Source organism: Zosterops lateralis (assembly GCF_965231275.1).
Source record: "Zosterops lateralis genome assembly, chromosome: 16".
NCBI lineage: Eukaryota > Metazoa > Chordata > Aves > Passeriformes > Zosteropidae > Zosterops > Zosterops lateralis.
This window is the reverse complement of record NC_139776.1, coordinates 6,884,369-6,901,436: the sequence shown is the minus strand read 5'-3', so window position 1 is coordinate 6,901,436 and position 17,068 is coordinate 6,884,369. Positions and strand designations below refer to the sequence as shown.

The 17,068-nt window shown below is 58.6% G+C and overlaps 1 protein-coding gene across 1 annotated transcript; it reads right to left on the bottom strand.

Moving 5' to 3' along the window:
* Positions 1-200: 200 nt before the first annotated feature.
* RGS19 (regulator of G protein signaling 19) lies at positions 201-16,166 on the bottom strand. Its single transcript, XM_083873375.1, has 6 exons — positions 16,102-16,166; positions 5,071-5,207; positions 4,773-4,909; positions 3,296-3,370; positions 2,114-2,348; positions 201-1,553 (listed from the first exon to the last, which is right to left on the bottom strand). Exons 3-6 carry the CDS (start codon positions 4,871-4,873, stop codon positions 1,365-1,367), a joined length of 600 nt encoding a protein of 199 aa, XP_083729501.1. The 5' UTR covers positions 4,874-4,909; positions 5,071-5,207; positions 16,102-16,166; the 3' UTR covers positions 201-1,364.
* Positions 16,167-17,068: the final 902 nt, after the last annotated feature.

The following is a 17,068-nucleotide window of genomic DNA, read 5'->3' as shown; positions in this document are numbered from 1 at the left end:
TGTAAGGGTGCAGACTAGGGGAAAACCTGCCAGTAATAACAATACCAGCATTCCTAATAAACCATTACTGGTCTCTCTCAAAAATACATTTTCTTGAACTGTATTTCCAGCTTGGCAAAGAAAACTAAATTTACTGACATGAATTTCCACACAGTCATGCCATGAGGAAGGAAGGAAACAAAAACAAAACAAAAAAAAGCTGAAAGAATTGGTTTGTTAAAAAAATATGTTCAATAAAAAGCACTTTTTTTCCTTTTGGAAGGGCTGAAGAGAGGAGGGGAAGGGGTGGATAAATAAGAAACTGCTGTGGTGGATCAGGAAAAGCAAAGACTGGCAGCAAAACCCCTGTGTTGGCTTTGTTTCAGTGTGAAGGGCAGGGACAGACATGTTTTAATCCTGGATACTGAGCCTCAGTAAATCATTCCTTGTGCTGTGCAAAAACATGAGAATTCTGTATCCTCCGTATGACACTTCCCATCCCATATGGAGCCCAGGTCCCTGCTCAGTGAGGGACCAGGGCAGAGCCCTGGGCTTCTCCCCATGGGCAGGGCAGGGTCAGCTGAGAGCACTCTCATGCGAGGCAAGCTTGTCTTGGAGCCTGTGGGTTCTGCAGGAGGGCAAACAACACCTTCACAGGGGTTTTCCCCTCTCTGAGGTCTATGAACCAAGCATGGAAGATGGGTTTGGGGTGACAGTGTGTGGTGTCCAGCAGTGCTGATGTGTCATGAGGACTGGCAGGGGAGGCAGCTGTAGGACACCCCCTGCCCCCCGCCCCAAGCACATCCCCATGGTCCCTTCTGGCACCTCAAAGCACTGCCCTCTGCTACATCCGGATCCACTGGGAATACAAACAGGCTCTAGCACCACCCCCCTGCCCTTTGGGCCACCTCAAACAGCTGGAGCAAGGTAAACCTGACAAGTTTTTTTATGTACAGAGATGCTTGTCAACCCCCCCTCCCGCACCTCATGTCCCCCAGTAAAAGCCAACCAAAAGAGCATTTAAAATTAAAAAAGAAACAAACCCAAACCAACAACAATCGACCTCCCCCTCACCTCGAAAAACCCCCAACCCACTTGGGATAAAGTGACCTCTTCCAAACAGGGTGTGGGGTGAGCCAGGCCCCGGGTGCTGTCCTGTGCTCCCCCAGCTCGCTCTGGCCAGCGCTGGGGACGGGGCAGGGGAATCAGTAGTATGAGCTGGCCCAAGCTGTGTCCTGGGGACAGTCCTGGAGTGTGGCCCAGACACCGGGGTGACAGTTCATAGGTAAAAAGCTAAAAACTTGGTGAGGTCTGGCAAGGAGGGCGGCACCGACCGCCCCTGGCCACCATGTCCCCACTGGTGTCCCCACAGCTAGTGGGTGCCCTTAGGACTCCGAGGAGGAGTGGGATACGGTCTGGAGCAGCGATTTGTAAATGGCAGAGTTCAGGAAGCGGGGGTAGGAGTCTCTGTGCATCAGCGTGTAGATCTGGAGCTGTGCGTCGTCGAAGGTGTGCGAGGACGGCTCCTGCATCTTCCGGTTGATGACCTCCCGCACCCGCGAGTCCAGGCTCACCTGGGAGGCACGGAGAGAAAGTGGGGGCTGGGGGACACCCAAGGACAAGCCCCCGGCCCAGCACCCATCCCTCCACCTCCTCTCACGGGAAATTGGGTAACAATGCAGCACCAGATGTGGGGAGACCACAGTGTGCTCCCTCCCAGAAAATATTGACACTAGAGCCCTGGTGGTTGGGGAGGGTATCAGGGAGGAGTGGGATCTCTCGGAGTCCCCGTTGTGTCCCCCAGCTGGGCACAGGGAGGTGGTTTGGGGTGGTCCTGCCCTGGGTAGCCCCACTCCGGGCATGCTGCAGGTCGGGATGCAGCATTTTTCTCGGCCCGCTGGTGCCCTCGTGAGGTCTCGGCTCCACAGCACAACCCGGCCCGCGGTTCCACTGCCAGCAGCGTTCCGGGGGTTTTGGGGGACTGGATATCCCCTTCCCACCGTCATTACCCTGCCAAACTCATCCCCAAACTGTCACAGGACTCTGGCAGCAGCTGGAATTGAGCCCTCTTCCTAAGAATCCTCCCCAGCCCCATTTTAGCCTTAGCCCTCCCCTCAAAGGCTCTTCCTCCTACCTCCTTGGGAGAGAGGATGGAGATGTAATCCTCGTAGATCATCCTGGCCTTCTCGTCGATGGTGTGCTTGTTGCACTCGGTTTTGAGCTCCTCACATGCCAGCCAGAAGAGCATGTTCTCCTCGCTGTACTCAGTCCGCAAAAACTCCCGGAAGACGTTGCGCCCCGCCGGGCTCTTCATCAGCTTGTCAAAGGACTGTGCCCAGCCCTGCACCTCCTCCGGCGTGGGTTTGGCACTGACAGGTCCAGGGGAAGGCAAGGGGGTGGTGTTACAGCTGGCCAGGGATCCCACTGTGTCCCTCCTGCTCATCCCTGGTTCCATCCCAGAGGAACTGTGCCCAACCCCTTCCCCCGTGCTCATGATAAGGCTGTTCCCGCTCAGGCTCCAGTGGTACGGAGCTTTCAGAGGTCACACCTGGGGTCTGTCCTGGCTCTGCTCAGCCAGGCTGGAGCACGGCCTTGCTTTGGGCTAGATTTCCCAAAATGGGTTGTATTTTGGTGCTGGCTCTGCACAAATCCCAACAAGAGGAAAAGCCCTTTGGTGGAGAGGCAGCTCTGAACCAAGAGAGACTGACATGGGTCCATCACCCCTCTCAGCTGGGGAGGGAGAGGGAGGGAGGGAGGGAGGCTGTTGCCCAGCAAATGCTCAGCACCTGCTCAAGCAGGCCAGGTACACTCATTATTCATGGTTAATTAACACATCTAACCCTAACCCGGCTGTGCCAGGCACTGCACAGAGCCCCCATGGCTGGGTGTCACATTTGTTACTCAGGGAATGGGTGCTTGGTGCCCAGCATTCCTGGAGTGGAGTGCTGTCCCATTCTCCTCCTCCCTGAGTGGATACGGACACTGCTGCTGCTTCCACTCAGTGCTGAAACTCCCTGGGAATGGGCTGTTCCCTCCTCTCCCTGTAGCTGCTCTTCTATCTGAATGGCAGAATAAGGTCTGAAATCTGCTGAGGTTCTTCCATGCCTCAGTTTCCCTTTGCAATGGGCCCAAGGGCAGAATCACAGTAGGATTCATCCTGTGGCTCCAGGCTCCCTGTTTCTTGGTGAGAACTGGGGATGAGCTGCTGGACACATCACCAGGAACCCCTGAGCCCTGGTGTCCTGATCCTCTGCCTGCTGTGCACCCAAGGGCAGAACACAGGTCCTCCCCCACACTGCACTGCCCCTGCACTCACCACGCTTCACAGTTTGGGATGGTCTCCAGTTTGGTCTCCCGGGATGCCCTCCATGCTCGCTCTCGGTCCTCGTTCCTAACGGGGAGACAGAAAGGTAGTCAGGGGCATTGGGGGCACATGCAGACCCCACCTTGACCCCTGACCACTCAGTCTCCTCTGTGGGCACCAGCAACCTCCACCCATGCCTTCCTCTCACCCACTGCCCTGGTGGCACCCTGGTTCCCCCATGCAGTTTTGCTGTTTCCATGTGAGGGTGTCCCTGTGGTGTGCCTGTGCTCAGGCCCTGCTGTGGCCCTAGTCCTGCTCCACCACTCAGGCCGTGTGCCAGGGCCATGTGCCAGGGATGTGTGCCAGGACTGAGCTGAGCTGGAGTGGCCACAGCAGCCGGCAGAGGTCAGTGCTGGATCGGCCCAAGGCGAATCTGTTGTGTTCACAACTGTGAGCTGTTGTGTCATGAATAATCACCAATAAATAAACAAGCATTTATTGGTGATGTGCCAGCACTGGCCTGGCCCAGAGGCAGATAGTGGGATAGAGGTGTTTGGGGATGTGGTGTTCCCTGTCCCTGTGTCCCCTTGTCCCTGGGGGTGCTGGTGGCACAAGCGGAGAGCAGCCATCAGCCAGCTTCCCCTGGGCCCTTGAATTTCCGTGCCCAGCACTGACCGCAGCCCTTCCTGCTTGCGACACTGTCCCTCGCTGCTGGTGCAGTACTGCCTGTACAAACCTCTGCCCCAGCGTGGGCAGCTGGGGTGGGCAAAGCTGTGGGCATGTCCCTGTGCCACCCCCAGGGCACACTGCCTGCCATGCCGGAGCCCCACTCAGCAACCGCTTGCTCCAGGAACAGGAGGTATATCTGTCCCATCTCTGGGATTTCTGCTCTATCTCTGCTCACACGCTCTTGCAGAGATGAAGGAGAGACACAGGGAATGTCACCAAGCCTAGGGCAGCCACCTCCCTAAGGAGGGAGATGCACGGGGCTCAGCTCCAGGGTTTTTTGCTCCTCCAAGCTCGCTGCTCTTGGTGGCTGTAAAGACCAAAGCTGCTGCAAAGCCAGAGGCATCAGCAATCTCTGAACGAGCAGATGCTGAGGAGGAAGAGCAGATGGGCTCTCCAGAATCTGGGCTATCCAGAGAATAAGGAGCTGGAGATCCTCAGTAAGGACAGGAGATGCAGATGGAGACAAGCAGCTGGTTCCATCCTTGGCTTTGACAGTGCTGGGAGGGCAGGGCTGGACTCTGTGCCCACTGCTCCAAGGCAGACCTTCCCAGAGGGCTCATATGGACTGGGATCACCCTTCCCTGGAGTCCATCAGGGCATCACTGCTGCTTTCTGCTCTATGTATCCTAAGAGATTTGGCTCATGAACAGGAGTCACAGTGCATCCAGGATTGACCTGCCCTGCCTACGGGCTGACGAGGTGGGTGGGTGGTGCTCACTGACCCTGCAGGAGGCAGGGCCAGGTGGGCAGTGGGACGTACCATGAGCAGCTGCAGCAGCAGCACCAGCAGAAGCAGCAGGCGTTGGGGCGGTGGTTGCTGGCGGGTTGCACCGTTGTCGGAGAAGTCTCATGCCGGGACATCGGAAGGGGTGACTCTGTGGACGCGGGTCCTGCGTACTGAAAGGCAGGAGGGTGGAGAGGGTCAGGGAGCTGCCAGTGATCATCCCCCACCTTGTGCAAGCACACAGAGATAGAGGAGCAATCCCTGTGTAGTGACCTGCTGTGATTTAGTTTTGGCACCTACTTGCCACCCTGGCCCCCAGCTGGTCACTCCTCACCTGCGTCCCAGCCTCATACACGGTGGACGGGGTTGGGTCGTGCTTCAGGGGCTGTTCTGCCGCTCTCAGCTCCTCCCAGCCCGCGGGTGAGCTGTGAAAGCCCCCGGCTAAAGTCCCTGCCACCTCCTGGATGGAGCCTGTGGGGAGGGAGAGGAGTGGCACCACATTACTGCACAGAACCCCTGGTTCTGAGAGCTCCTTAGTGCTGGGGAAAGCCCTGGGTAGGTGGCAAGCGAGGGCAGGGCAGCAGGCAGAAAGTGCAAGAAAAGGAAGTGAGAAGGAAAGTAGAAGAGGAAATGCATTGGGACATGCTCTGCCAGCCCCCTGCTTTGCCTGGAATCCCATCTCACACTTTGGAGATGCTGTGGGACTCACTGCAGGCAGCAGAGGGGGTTGGTAGGGTGAGGGGCTCAGTGCTGGCCCTGCACACCCCTTGCTATGCCCTGGGCCATGAGAAAGAGTGGCTGAAATCACTGGTGTCTTCAGGGAAGGGATGGGGAAGTTGGAGCTGCTCCACATCATCATGTGAGTGGAAGGAAACAGGGTGGTGGTGGTGAATTTTCACAGCTCCTGGTGTTAAACCAAACCTCGTCCCATGCCACCTGCCTGTTGCTGCCTGCAGCACTGGCTCAGCCTGTAGCAGGGATGCTCCTGGTAGGAGAGATGCTGGGTTCAGCATGGGTAGTGGTTATGTCAGGCCACAGCTGCCTCTACCTCCCTGTGCCTTGCCAAGGGTGATGGGCAGCAATCGTGGTCCTCCCCCTGCCAGAAGGAAGGAACGGGAGCAGAGGCAGCAGATAGGAAATCTCAGCCTCAGCATCCCCACTTTGAGCAGCCCCAGGTCTCATCATCTCAGGTCTGAGCCTGGGTGTGGACTCAGCAAGAGGACAGAGCAAGGGTATGGGATGCAGCTGGGGATAGAGCTGTCCCCAGAGCCCTCCTTGAGCCCTGGGGGTAGAGCTCCCCTGCTCCCACCACAGCCATCACCCAGCAGTGCTTTCCTGGGCCCTCATAAACCCTCCCACAGTCCCAGTGCTCCCACAGGAACGAAAAAGGAGAGAGTCTGTGTTTCACTCCCAATTGTCCCTATTTATAGCCCCAAGTGCTGGCAGGACAGCTGTGACCTTATCACCTGGTTCGGCAGCAGCTCTGGTGCCTTTGGGTCACTCAACCCCCCATTTCTCCCTTTCCTTTGCTTCCTCTGACCATCTTCCACTCCCAGCACCCTTCTTCCCACTGCCCACCCACATCTCACTGCTCATCCCATGGCACCCAGCACTGCTGGGGGCTGCAGCACCAACAACAAGAACTGGGGTTGAGGCTGTGGGAATGGGGTGAGCAGGAGGACAACCTGAAGGCTGGGAAAACCCTGCTCCCTCCCAGCTCAGCCTGGCTCTGCCGCAGCCCTGGGCTATGGATTGGGGGGTGACTGAGGATGTGGGGACAGTGTGTGGCTTTGCTCTGTGGGGACTTCTGTCCAGGTGCTTTGCTTTGCCTCTTGGCCAGAGCTGACCCACAAGTGGCTGAGCCAACACACCTGGGAGAGGCAGCAGGAGAGGGTGGCATCCCCTGGCAGGAGCATCCCCTTCCCATCCCCAGGGGTGTGCTCAGTACCCAGCCAGGAGCAGGGTCAGGTCGCTGCCCTCCCTGGGTGCTGTGGGACACATCCAGGGACACATCTGGAGGAGCGTGCTGTGCCATGGGGAACAGGGAGAAAGGAACTGTGGGCCTGCACAAGGACCACAGGGACCTTGTCTGATGGCACCAAGAGGTGATGCTGGTGTGATCCTTGCTGGCACCAAAAAGTAATGCCAGCACACTCTGATGGGCACTGAAGGGCACTGCCATCATGGTCTGGATTTATAGGGATGATTTCCCAGCACTGTGCACCCCTCAATGCCCCTGCCACCCCCACCTCCCCATGCTGGCAGGGACTGGGTGCCATGGGGCTGTCACCAGCTGCCCCAGTGCCAGGCCCCCCATGGGTCTGGTGGATAGGGAAGTGCTGGAGGGAAGGCGAGGGCGTGCACTCGAGGCTGCAGAAAGAGGAAGGATGACAAAAAAGGGGACATTTCCCCCCAGAGAGAAGAGACGCTCCAAAAGCCACCCTCCCTGATCTCCCCTAGCCCCCTGTGAGTCTGGAAGTCCCCACGTGCCAGGTGTCCCTGGGCTGTGCAAGGTGGCATCACACGCCTGTGATGTCCCCGTGATGTCTGGCACCACACTGTCCTCTTGCCATATGGAGTGGGGACCTTCCATGCAACCGGACAAGACGAGCTCCCCAAAATAACTTTCAAAGGGGAACCTTCCCTTCTACCAGGCCTTGCTGAGATGTTGGCCCCATCCCACACGCCTGCACTCGAAGCTCCTTGTGCCCTGCTCACCCTGGGCAAAGCAGGCTCCCTCAGTTCTGCAGCACGGGGCACAAACCAGCACCCACCTCAGTGCAGGGGCACTCCTAGCACAACCTGTGCTGCTCCCTGACCCTGTGCCGTGGTGCTGGGAGCACTAGGGGTGTGGGAGCAGCTCCTGTGGTGTGTCCATACCTGCAGCCCGGCCATGGTGCCAGCCAGGGTGACCCCGGCCGGCTCAGGGGGCACGTGGCATCGCCAGGACCGCCGGCTCTGCGGGCAGGGAGGTGGAGGAGAAAAGAAGAGAGAAAGAGAAAAGAAAAGCGGCTGAACACATCCTCTAACAGGAAAGGGAGTGGTAAGGGAAGTGGCAAACTTAACTGAAGAGTTCAGGCCTTTTTTGGGAAAGCCCCAGCCCGGCCCAGGCGCTTTCCTTGCTGCTCCACCACGGGGCCAGCTGCCCCATCAAGGGGCACAGTGGGTCCCACCATGGCTGAGCCACATCAGCCTCCTGCTTCCCGGAAGGCTGGATCTGGCAGCAGCTGTGAGCACGAGGGCCACCAAGATGTGGCTCCCCAGCCAGGACTGGCACTGATGGAAGCCTCTCAGAAATAACCTGGGCACGCTGGTGCTGGAGCAACCCCATGGCCAAGGAAGTGGCTCTGCCGAGAGTGACAGGCAGAACATGTCCCCAGGGTGTGTGCAGGCTCGGTAACCAGCCGAGGCCACTTCAAAGCGACAATGCTTTCTGCCACGCTGTGTTTCCCACGGCCCCGGGCACAGACACCGGCAGCGAGGTGGGCAGTGCGGGAAAGGGGCTGTGCTGGGGGTGGGCTGAGTCAGAGCCGCCGGCGGTGCCTCCCGGCAGCATCGCCCATCCGAGGTGGGATGTGCCAGCCTGATGCACTGAGCGCAGCCCTGCTCGCTCGGCCAAGAGTGACTCACAAACAAAGTTGTTTGGTTTTTTTCCTCTTCAGGAAAAAAAAAAAAAAAAAAAAAAAAAAAAAAAAAAAAAAAAAAAAAAAAAAAAAGAAGAGAGGGAGAGAAATCAGCCGCCAACCTCCTTTTTCTTGATGAAATTCACCCTCGGCACTGCTGTGGGCGGAGGAGGCTCCAGCCCACAAGTGATCCAACACAGCTTGTGGTCTCTGCCGGCGGCTGCCCCTCGGCGGCACGGTCTGACCGCAGGTGAAGAAGGGCAGCAAGGGGAGAGAGAGGGAGGAGGGATGCTGGCAGCCACCCCCGCTCCCCTGGGGCAGCGCCATGTGCCTGTTATCAGCTCATCCCAGCGCCCGGCTCAGCGCGGCCGCTTCCCTCGCCTTCCCCGGGACACGAGCTGTGTTATCTCCTCCCGAGCCGAGCCCGCGCACCCGGCACCCAAAACACGACGCGCCTGTGCTGCTGCTGTTCCCCAGCGCCTTTCCATCCGGATGGAAACATTCCTGTCGCCCAAAAGTCACCCCCTGGTGCTCCAGGGGCTCAGCCGGGCTCTGCTTCTCTAAGCACCTGAACCTCATTTATTTCCCAGATGGTTTTCCAGGATTCCCTTTGCTGCCACAAGGCAGGGAGAGAGCTGGGGCTGTCAGGATACAGCCACGCTCCCACGGCCTCTGGCACCCCCAGCTCACAGGCACCGAGCGTGTTTTTATTCTCTGGCCACCTCTTGCCACGCTCCACCCCAGGAAGGACCTTCCCTTCGTATTTTATGGGTCAAAATCGGGACAGCAGCTTTGCTGCTCATCACAGAACCCTGTGATGTGCAGGGATCATTTGAGTGGGGACAATGAACAAACCCCCAGTGGCAATGGAGACACCATCCCTGGCCAAGTCCTTGTCATAGCCCTGTGATGCCTCAGCCGAGAGCAGCACCGGGCCTGACCCCTCTCCGTGCCTTAGAGGAGCTGCAGACACCCATCACCTGCTAGACCAGCCCCGCTGGATCAGCACAAGGAGAGCTTGGCAGCCCCGGCTGCTGCTGGATTCTCCAGTGTCTAATAAGGGCTCAGCACAGCCTGCAGCCTCCCCACCCCCTCCCTGGCATTCTCCCAGGAGGTCCCAGCACCTCTGATCTCTGCCAAATTTGGCTGGAACCAGCCACTGAGTGCAACCAGAGGCAAGGCAGCCCAGCAGGCAGCTGGGGTGGGTGACAGGGGGCTGGCACCCCCCGGGACCCCCCTGCCGGGGTTACCCCATGGTAACAGCCCAGGCACCACTGCTGAGCCCCACAGCTGCCTCCCGCCCCCGCAGCCTGTCCCAGCCACCTGCCAGCAGCACAGGAAGTTTTAGGAGTTATTTTTAGACTCGGTTTTCAATCCCCCCCTTTAGCAATCTTTTAAAAAAAGATTGAAGAGGTTGGGGCTTGTGCCCCCCGGCTCTGCGGGATGGGGCTGGGCTGACCCCAACCCTACGGGCACAGAGGTGCCAATGAGCCCTGGCAGGGGCTGGGTGGGCTCTCCTGTCCTGCAGGGATGAGGGCGTGGTTCTGCCCGTGTGGCTGCACCCTGCCGTGTCCTCACTGCCCTGCCAGCCCTGGCACTGATAATGCTGCAGATGTGCACACACGTGGCCAGCGGGTACCTTTGGGGAGATCCTCTGCCTTGCAGTGATTTCTCTGCCATTCCCAGAGGCTGGAAAGGCAAATCCTGCTGATGGGATCTGTGAGATGCTTCAGTGTGTCCAAACACCTCCCCAGTCCTTTACACCACGAGAGCTGACAGCCCCTCTCCTGTCAGGATGAGGACGATGCCGGGATCCTTCTCCAGCCTCCTCTGCTCCCAGTGTATTTCTGCTTGAGCACGCTCCAAGCTAAACCCCACCATAAGCCCTCCCAAAAGGACCACATGAACCTCTCTAGCACCTGCTGGGAAGAGAACAGACCCATGGCTCTGTCCTGGCACCACAACTGCTGGGCAGCACAACAGGCACAGCACTACCAGCACCCAACGCCCTGACCCCAGTTTTTGCACTGAAACAGACTTAATTATTTTATAGCATAAAAATAGCCCCATCCCAGCATAAAAATCCCCCAGCTGGGGGATTTACTAAGGCAAGCCCTGGCAATTATGTTTCTACTACTCGAGGTATCCTGGTGTTAGAGCAGGTGCCTGTTCTGCCTTCTGTAATGATCCATGGGAAAGGAGAAGACAGATCAGTGATCAATACTCAGCAGGGGCTAAATGGATGGAGGAGCCTGGTGGTTGATGGGAGGGAAAATCAGAAGAAAGGGAAGGATGTGGCATGGCCAGGGTAAGAGCTGAGCTGGGCAGGTGGCAGGGTGCTCCTTGCTCCTAGCAAGCTGCCAGGCCCCTGGGACCACAGGACAGTGGTAATTTGAGGGATGAAAAATGGCATCTTTCAAGGAAATGAGGAACCAGACAGAGAACCAAGGCAGGATTGGGATGAAAAGGAAGGACACTGCATCACAGGGCAATGCTGGATCGAAGGGCTGGCTTAGCACAGCTCTGAGAGCTCCCAGCACAGCTGAGGGATGGATGACTTTTCCCCCAGCCCCAGCACAAGACCAAACCCTACTGGCTGCATGCAGAGCCCTGCATGGGAGGCACCAGGAGGTGCATGAGGAGGTTTGGGCAGGAGGTGTATCTGACCATGCCAAGGACAGGTCTGGCCCTGCTCTCCAGCCACACTTCCTCCCCAAAGCATGGCCCCATGTGGTATTGATGTGGTCAGGGCAGGGCTGAGCCCAGCTCAACCAGTGGTGGGACCAGCCAGGCCAGGGCCACACCAGCAGCACAGCTGGGGACAAGGGGAGCCCATCCCAAATGCTGCACCCAGGGGCATTTGCCCACCACCCATTCAGGTGTGGGTGCTGATGCCTGCACGCTGATGGATGCCTTTGGAGGCCTGGCTTCAGGCAGATGTCACTTTGTGCTGATGGGGACATGTACCAGGTTTGGGACACATCCCCAGCACCAGGTCCCTGGGTTACAGCTTTCAGAGCTGGGCTGTCACTCGTACCAGCAAAACTTCCTCCCATATCAGACTCTGGTCCTGCATTAAAACACTGAGGGTCTGAGGAATGAGCCCCCCAGGAGACCATCCTGCAGGCAAACACTCAGGGAAAGGGGATCTGGTGACTCAATGCCCTGCCCAGGTTCTGGAGAATCCCAGGTGACCCCTGTGGTGTGGTCATGGTGCCAGGGCAGCAGTGAGACTCTGCCCTGCCCCAGCCATCAGAAAGGATCAGGATGAGCAAGTCATGTCCTCTGAATCCAGCTGCCCTGGTGATTTAAACCCCAGCCAAAGGAGCAGATTGATGGCAGGGTTCAGCTCCATCACCCCAGGGAGGAGCTGGCAGTGTGGGGAGGAAGGAAGCACTGTCACCCTGTGTGGCCCCATGCCACAGAGGTGGCCCTGGCCCTGGGGCAGTGTCTGGCAGTGCAGCTGCTGCATCCCACTGCTGCCAGACAGGGCAGGCACAGCTGGGGTACAGGACCCTGGCCACAGAGGGTGCCCATCACAGGCATTCTGGGCTCAGAGGGTGGGAGTGGGCCTTGCAGGGGATCTCAGTGAGATCCCCAATTTGACAGGCCATGGTGATGCCCCTTGCTGAGCCCCCAGGGTGCTGCAGGGTGCAGGTCCCATCAGAGGACACGAGTTGCTGTCACAGCAATACATTTCTGCAGCCCCAAATCTGCTTTGCCAGCTCTCCCTTCCTGGTGAAACCCACACCAGGCTCTCAGGCAGCATCTTCCCTTGGATTTGTTGTTTTCTTTTCCAGTCTAGCTTGAAGCTTTCTGTTGCTTTTTCAGAGCTCCTGCCCACTAATGCCAATATGTACCTGTTTGTTCTTCTCCTGCCCTTTGCCCTGGAGCGCTGCTTGGGCATTCGCCTTCTGTCGAGGAAGCTACAGCCCTGCTTGGGTTCAAACCTACAGGAGGGGGAGCAATTGGAAAACCCAAACCCTTACCCCAAACCCTTTTGCTGACCCCCTTTAGGCTGAACCAGCAGTGCTTCCAGCACTGGGAGTGGGCTACCAGTGCACCCTGGGCCTGTCCCCTGCACCCAGAGGCACAGCCACGCACAGGAATGCCGTGAGCTCTGCTCCCACCGTGCCCATCCCGTTGTTGCCCTGGAGGCTTTGCAGCATTTCTGCCTCCAGAGTGGGCAAGTGCTGACAAGTGAGTCTGGAGTGTGGCAAACCTGGGCCCCCGAGCCCAGCATGTCTCCACAGCTGGAGCAAAGAGCCCTCAAAAGGTCAACCAAGGCTGGTTCCAAGTGGTTGGAGAACTGGAAGTGCAGCTTGTTCTAAAACTCGACCATACATTTTCCTGCTGTCAGGAAACCCCCTTTTTTCCATGCCTAAGATGAATGGTGAAGCTGAACCCCAAAGGACTTTGTTGTTGTTTTCATTGCTGCTCCACCCTTCTCCTGGTTAAATTTTGCTTCCACGAGATGGCCAAGGGCAGGAGGTTTTGCAGGATGGGTGAGTGGCAGAACACTCCTTGCCTCTCCTGGTACACTCAACCAGAATGACTGAGGAGGAGATGATGGGATGGGCTGAGGCATCACCCTCCATGCCTAGCACAATGTCTGGGGAGGGGGAAAATCACAGGCAGGAGGTTTCTGTTACTGGTCCACTCTGAAGAAGGAACCCAGTGGATTTCCAGCCAAAAATAACAGAAATAAAATAATTCTTCATGCTCCCAGGGAGCGCTTTCGCAGAAGGGTGAAAGGTCGACCAAAACTCTGAGGTTGCTGCCTTGTTTTACACGGTGCTTGGGATCTGGATGGGGCCAGAATTCTGCCTTCACTGGTTTTACCCCAAAACCACCAGCTCCTGTGTCCCCAGGTCCTGAGGAAGGCGGCACAGGGAACTCACCCCAGGGCTTGTGAATCAGCACAGCCAGCGGCTCCTGCAGAACATGCACAGCTGGATTTAAGATGTTTGATCCCAGTGAAAAGGTCTGGATGTCCTGTAACCCATGGGAGCAGAGGGAAGAGCTGGCCTGTGGTGTTACCACAGTTACCATCACACCCACTGGATGGCCAAGGCAGTGAGGATTCAGGATTTTCTGCAGGTGACCCTCCGTCTGCTGCATGGGGCTACCCATGGAGAGGCAGCTGAGAAAGGAAATGAGCTGCCTGAGCCCCAGCAGTGATGGGAATGAGCTGGAGGAGGCTCCAGTGGTGCTGGTGCAGGATGGGCAGTGAACAGGGAGATGCCTGGGGCTGGCTGCCTGTTCCCTGAGCTGCCAGAGCTGGGGCAGTGATGGCACCACAGAGCTCCTTCCCAGTCTGTGACAGGGTGTTTGGAGTCCCTGCGAGTTCAGTTCCTTCCCCTCCCACACCACGGAAGATGTCGGGCACTTCCCCTATCCTGTGTTCCCCACAGGTAAAATCCAGGTTGTAACACATGGGGGGGGATGCAAGAAAATCACTGATAAGGTCCAGGATCTTTCTTCTCCCCAGAATAAGAGACAACTATGAAATAATGTATATAAACAGATGGATTTAGATCCTCCCCTCTCTGAACAGCTTCTGTAATAGAAATGCAGAGAGAGATGTGCAGATGAATAAGGAACTGAGCAATAGGAAGTCTCGACGAAGGCCGTGAGCACCAGATCACTCTGAACCTGCTGTTATTCCAGGCAAGAGCCCACACTGCTGAGCCCTGAGAGTGTGGCAGGGCAGAGGTGGTGCCTGCTGGCCTTCCTGTGCCCTGCCTGTTCTGTTTTGGGGTGCTCAGGCACGGCCAGGGGTTGATGCACAAACTGATCCGAGGAGCAGGAGGAGCTGGGGTGGAAAGGCAGAGTGGCTCTTACCTCCTCCTGAGCTTTCCAAAATTATTTTATCCAGAGGATAAAAATTTGGAAAAAAAAAAAAAAAAAAAAAAAAAAGAGAGGAAAAGCCCCAGCAGCTCAAGCTCGTGCTCTGCGGAGGTTGAGGAGTGACACAGTGGCTGCTTTGCTGCTCCTGACCTGTTGCTCACAGGGAAGAGCTCTGAGCACTGAGCTCACCCACTCACTTTGCATCAGCCCAGCTGAAACCCAAGATGCTGGAGCCCAGGCCTGGCCTAAAGCAAAGACTAGAACCAAAGCTCAGCCAGGATGGGAGAGGATGCACTTCAGGAGGTGGCTGAGATGGGCTGCTCCAGCACCTTGGGCAGACTCAGAACCAACTACCCTGTCAAGGTATTTTTCTCCCTTACCTTTTCTGGGTTTCATTTGAATTATCTGCCTTCAGTTCCTTCTTCTTTAAAATAATAATATCAAAACGGGTGCCTGCACCCTGACTGAGATATATTCATGTCACTAAACTGCTGTTTCTCCACTAGGATCCTGTGAGGTGGAGGTTGTTTAATTGCTGAAGAACACGACTGTATTTTGATTAGTGGCTTGAGTCATTTGTGGGGAAGGGCTGACGCGGAGCAGCTAAAATCCTTGTAGGGAAATCTGATGTGGCGCTTTCCCTTGGGAGATACTCTGAAATATGTGCCCACTGGGGCGACCCGTTTTCCCAAAGAAAACGACGTGCACCAGGCCAGCAAACGCCACGGCTCTGCTCACCCAGCGTGACACAGGAGGAGCATCTCCATTGACGGGGATGGAGATGCATCCAGAGGGGAATGAACTCCCCTCGCTCGCAGCAGGGGAATCCCTCCCACTCGCTTAACACTTTTTGTTTAGTTTCTTAAATAAGGCCGTGGCTCGGTGCCAGAGCAGCCTCATGGAAGCGGCGGGGAGAGGGATCTTCCCGGGGAGCCTCTCCGTGCCCGGGGTGACCGCACGGGGCCCTCTCCATCCCTCGGCCGCGCCAAGGGGAGGCATCCCGCGACGCCGCCCACGTGATGGGCTCGTGTTGGGCCACCGTGGCCTGTCCCGTCCCTTCGGGGGACAGCTGCGTCCCCGACACCCCGAGGCGGGTCCCTCAGCCAAGCCCCGGCCGCGCCGCTGCCGGAGAACCCGCGGGGAGCAGAGCTGGAGGCTGCCCCGACCTCAGGGAACCTCCCCGAGCCCCGGCCCCCGGGTCAGGGCTGCCCATCGCCCGGGCGAGGCTCAGCACCCTCCGCACCGCGCCCGGGGAGCCGCACGGGCGGGAGCTCTGGAGCTCTGCCCGGCCCGGCCGCCGCGGGGATGCTCCGCCGCCGCCCGGGCACCCACCTGTGGGTGCAGAGGAGCCGGGGAGGCCTCCGGGGAGGGATCCTCCCTGCAGCCCCCGCCCCGCCTGGGCAAACCCCGGCCCTGCGGCTGGAGGGTGCCCCCCTCCTTCCCCCTCTCCATCCTCCTCCTCCTCCTCCCGGCAGGAGCCCTGCCCTCGCCCGGGGGGATGCGGCGGGGAGTTCCCCCTCCCCGCTCGGTGCTCGGGGTCCCCCCGCCCCGCCGGCCGCTCCCCACGGAGCATCTCCCCGCCCCGGCGCTCGCACATGGGGCCGCTGACAGGCGGCAGCCGGACACACGGACGCGCGGACAGACAAGACAGGCACGGGCAGGGCTCTCCATCCTCCGCGGGGCTCGGGACGCGGGGGGAGCCGCGCGGGAGGGAGGATGCCCGCGGTCCATGCAGGGGGAGCGCGCAAAGGAGCCGGGGGACGGGGAGGGGGTGGGCGAAGCGGGGTCCGCAGGGGGAGCCGGGCTGGGCTGGGCACCGGGCGAGGGAGGGGGCGATGGAGGCGCGTCCCCCCCACCCGCGGCAGCCCCTGGCCGGGGCTCGGGGTACTCACGGGCCGGGCATCCGCGCCGCCGCCGCCGCCCCCGGCCGCCGCCGCTGCGCTGCCGCCGGGCTGGGCACCGGAGGGAGAGGGAGCGGCAGCGGGAGCCGAGCGGCGGCGGCGGCACTGCGCAGGCTCCGGCCCGGCCCCGCCGGCCACTTCCGAAAAGCGATTGCAGCCCTGGCACTTCCTCACGGCACACACACACACGGCACGCACACACACACACACACACACAGACACACACCCACGGCCCAGCCCCCTGCACCCGGCACACACCGCTGTGCCCCGGCACCGGCATCACCCAACCGGGACTGGTACCCGCTGCCAGCGCCCTGTGCACGGTACTCTCACCCTGTGCACGGTACTCGCCCCCTGCACCCGGTACTCGCCCCCTGCACCAGCGCCCAGTGTCAAATACTGGCACACAGAACGAGCACCGTGCACCCGCTATTGATAACCAGACCCAGCACCGTGCACCGAGTGCTGAGCACCGCCAGCACCAGGCACCCAGTGTTGGCACCAGCACCAGCATCACATACCCGGTACTGGCTCCCGGTACCAGCAGCAGGCACCCAGAACTACCCCCTGCACCAGCAGCACGTACCCAGTGCTGGCTCCCAGGACTCACACCCTGCAGCCAGTACTTACAGCCAGCACCAGCATCGTGCACCTGATACTGGCCCCCTGCACCAACACTGGGGATCCCCTCTGCCCCTCTGGGGTGTTCTCCCATCCCCAGGGGGTGGAGAAGGGCTGTCTGTGAAGCTTTCCACAGACTGCTTCCCACCTAAGGCTCCCAGCCCAGGAGTGGCTTTCCCTATGCCAGTGGTTTCTTTGCTCTTTTTTTTTTTTTTTTTTTTCTCTCCTTAAAAGCAGGTATTATACATCACTAAAAATAAAGGGTGATAAAACTTTGGGGGAGAAAGGAGGCATAAAAATTTCATGATCTTGCCAGCCAGGGAAATTATCCCACTTT

Excerpts from the sequence above, each read along its gene's own strand:
- RGS19 (XM_083873375.1), bottom strand. The coding sequence starts at position 4,873 with ATGTCCCGGCATGAGACTTCTCCGACAACGGTGCAACCCGCCAGCAAC. Across the intron at positions 3,371-4,772 it reads TGCTGCTGCAGCTGCTCATG|GAACGAGGACCGAGAGCGAG; the intron begins GTACGTCCCACT and ends TCTCCCCGTTAG. Across the intron at positions 2,349-3,295 it reads ATCCCAAACTGTGAAGCGTG|TGCCAAACCCACGCCGGAGG; the intron begins GTGAGTGCAGGG and ends TGGACCTGTCAG.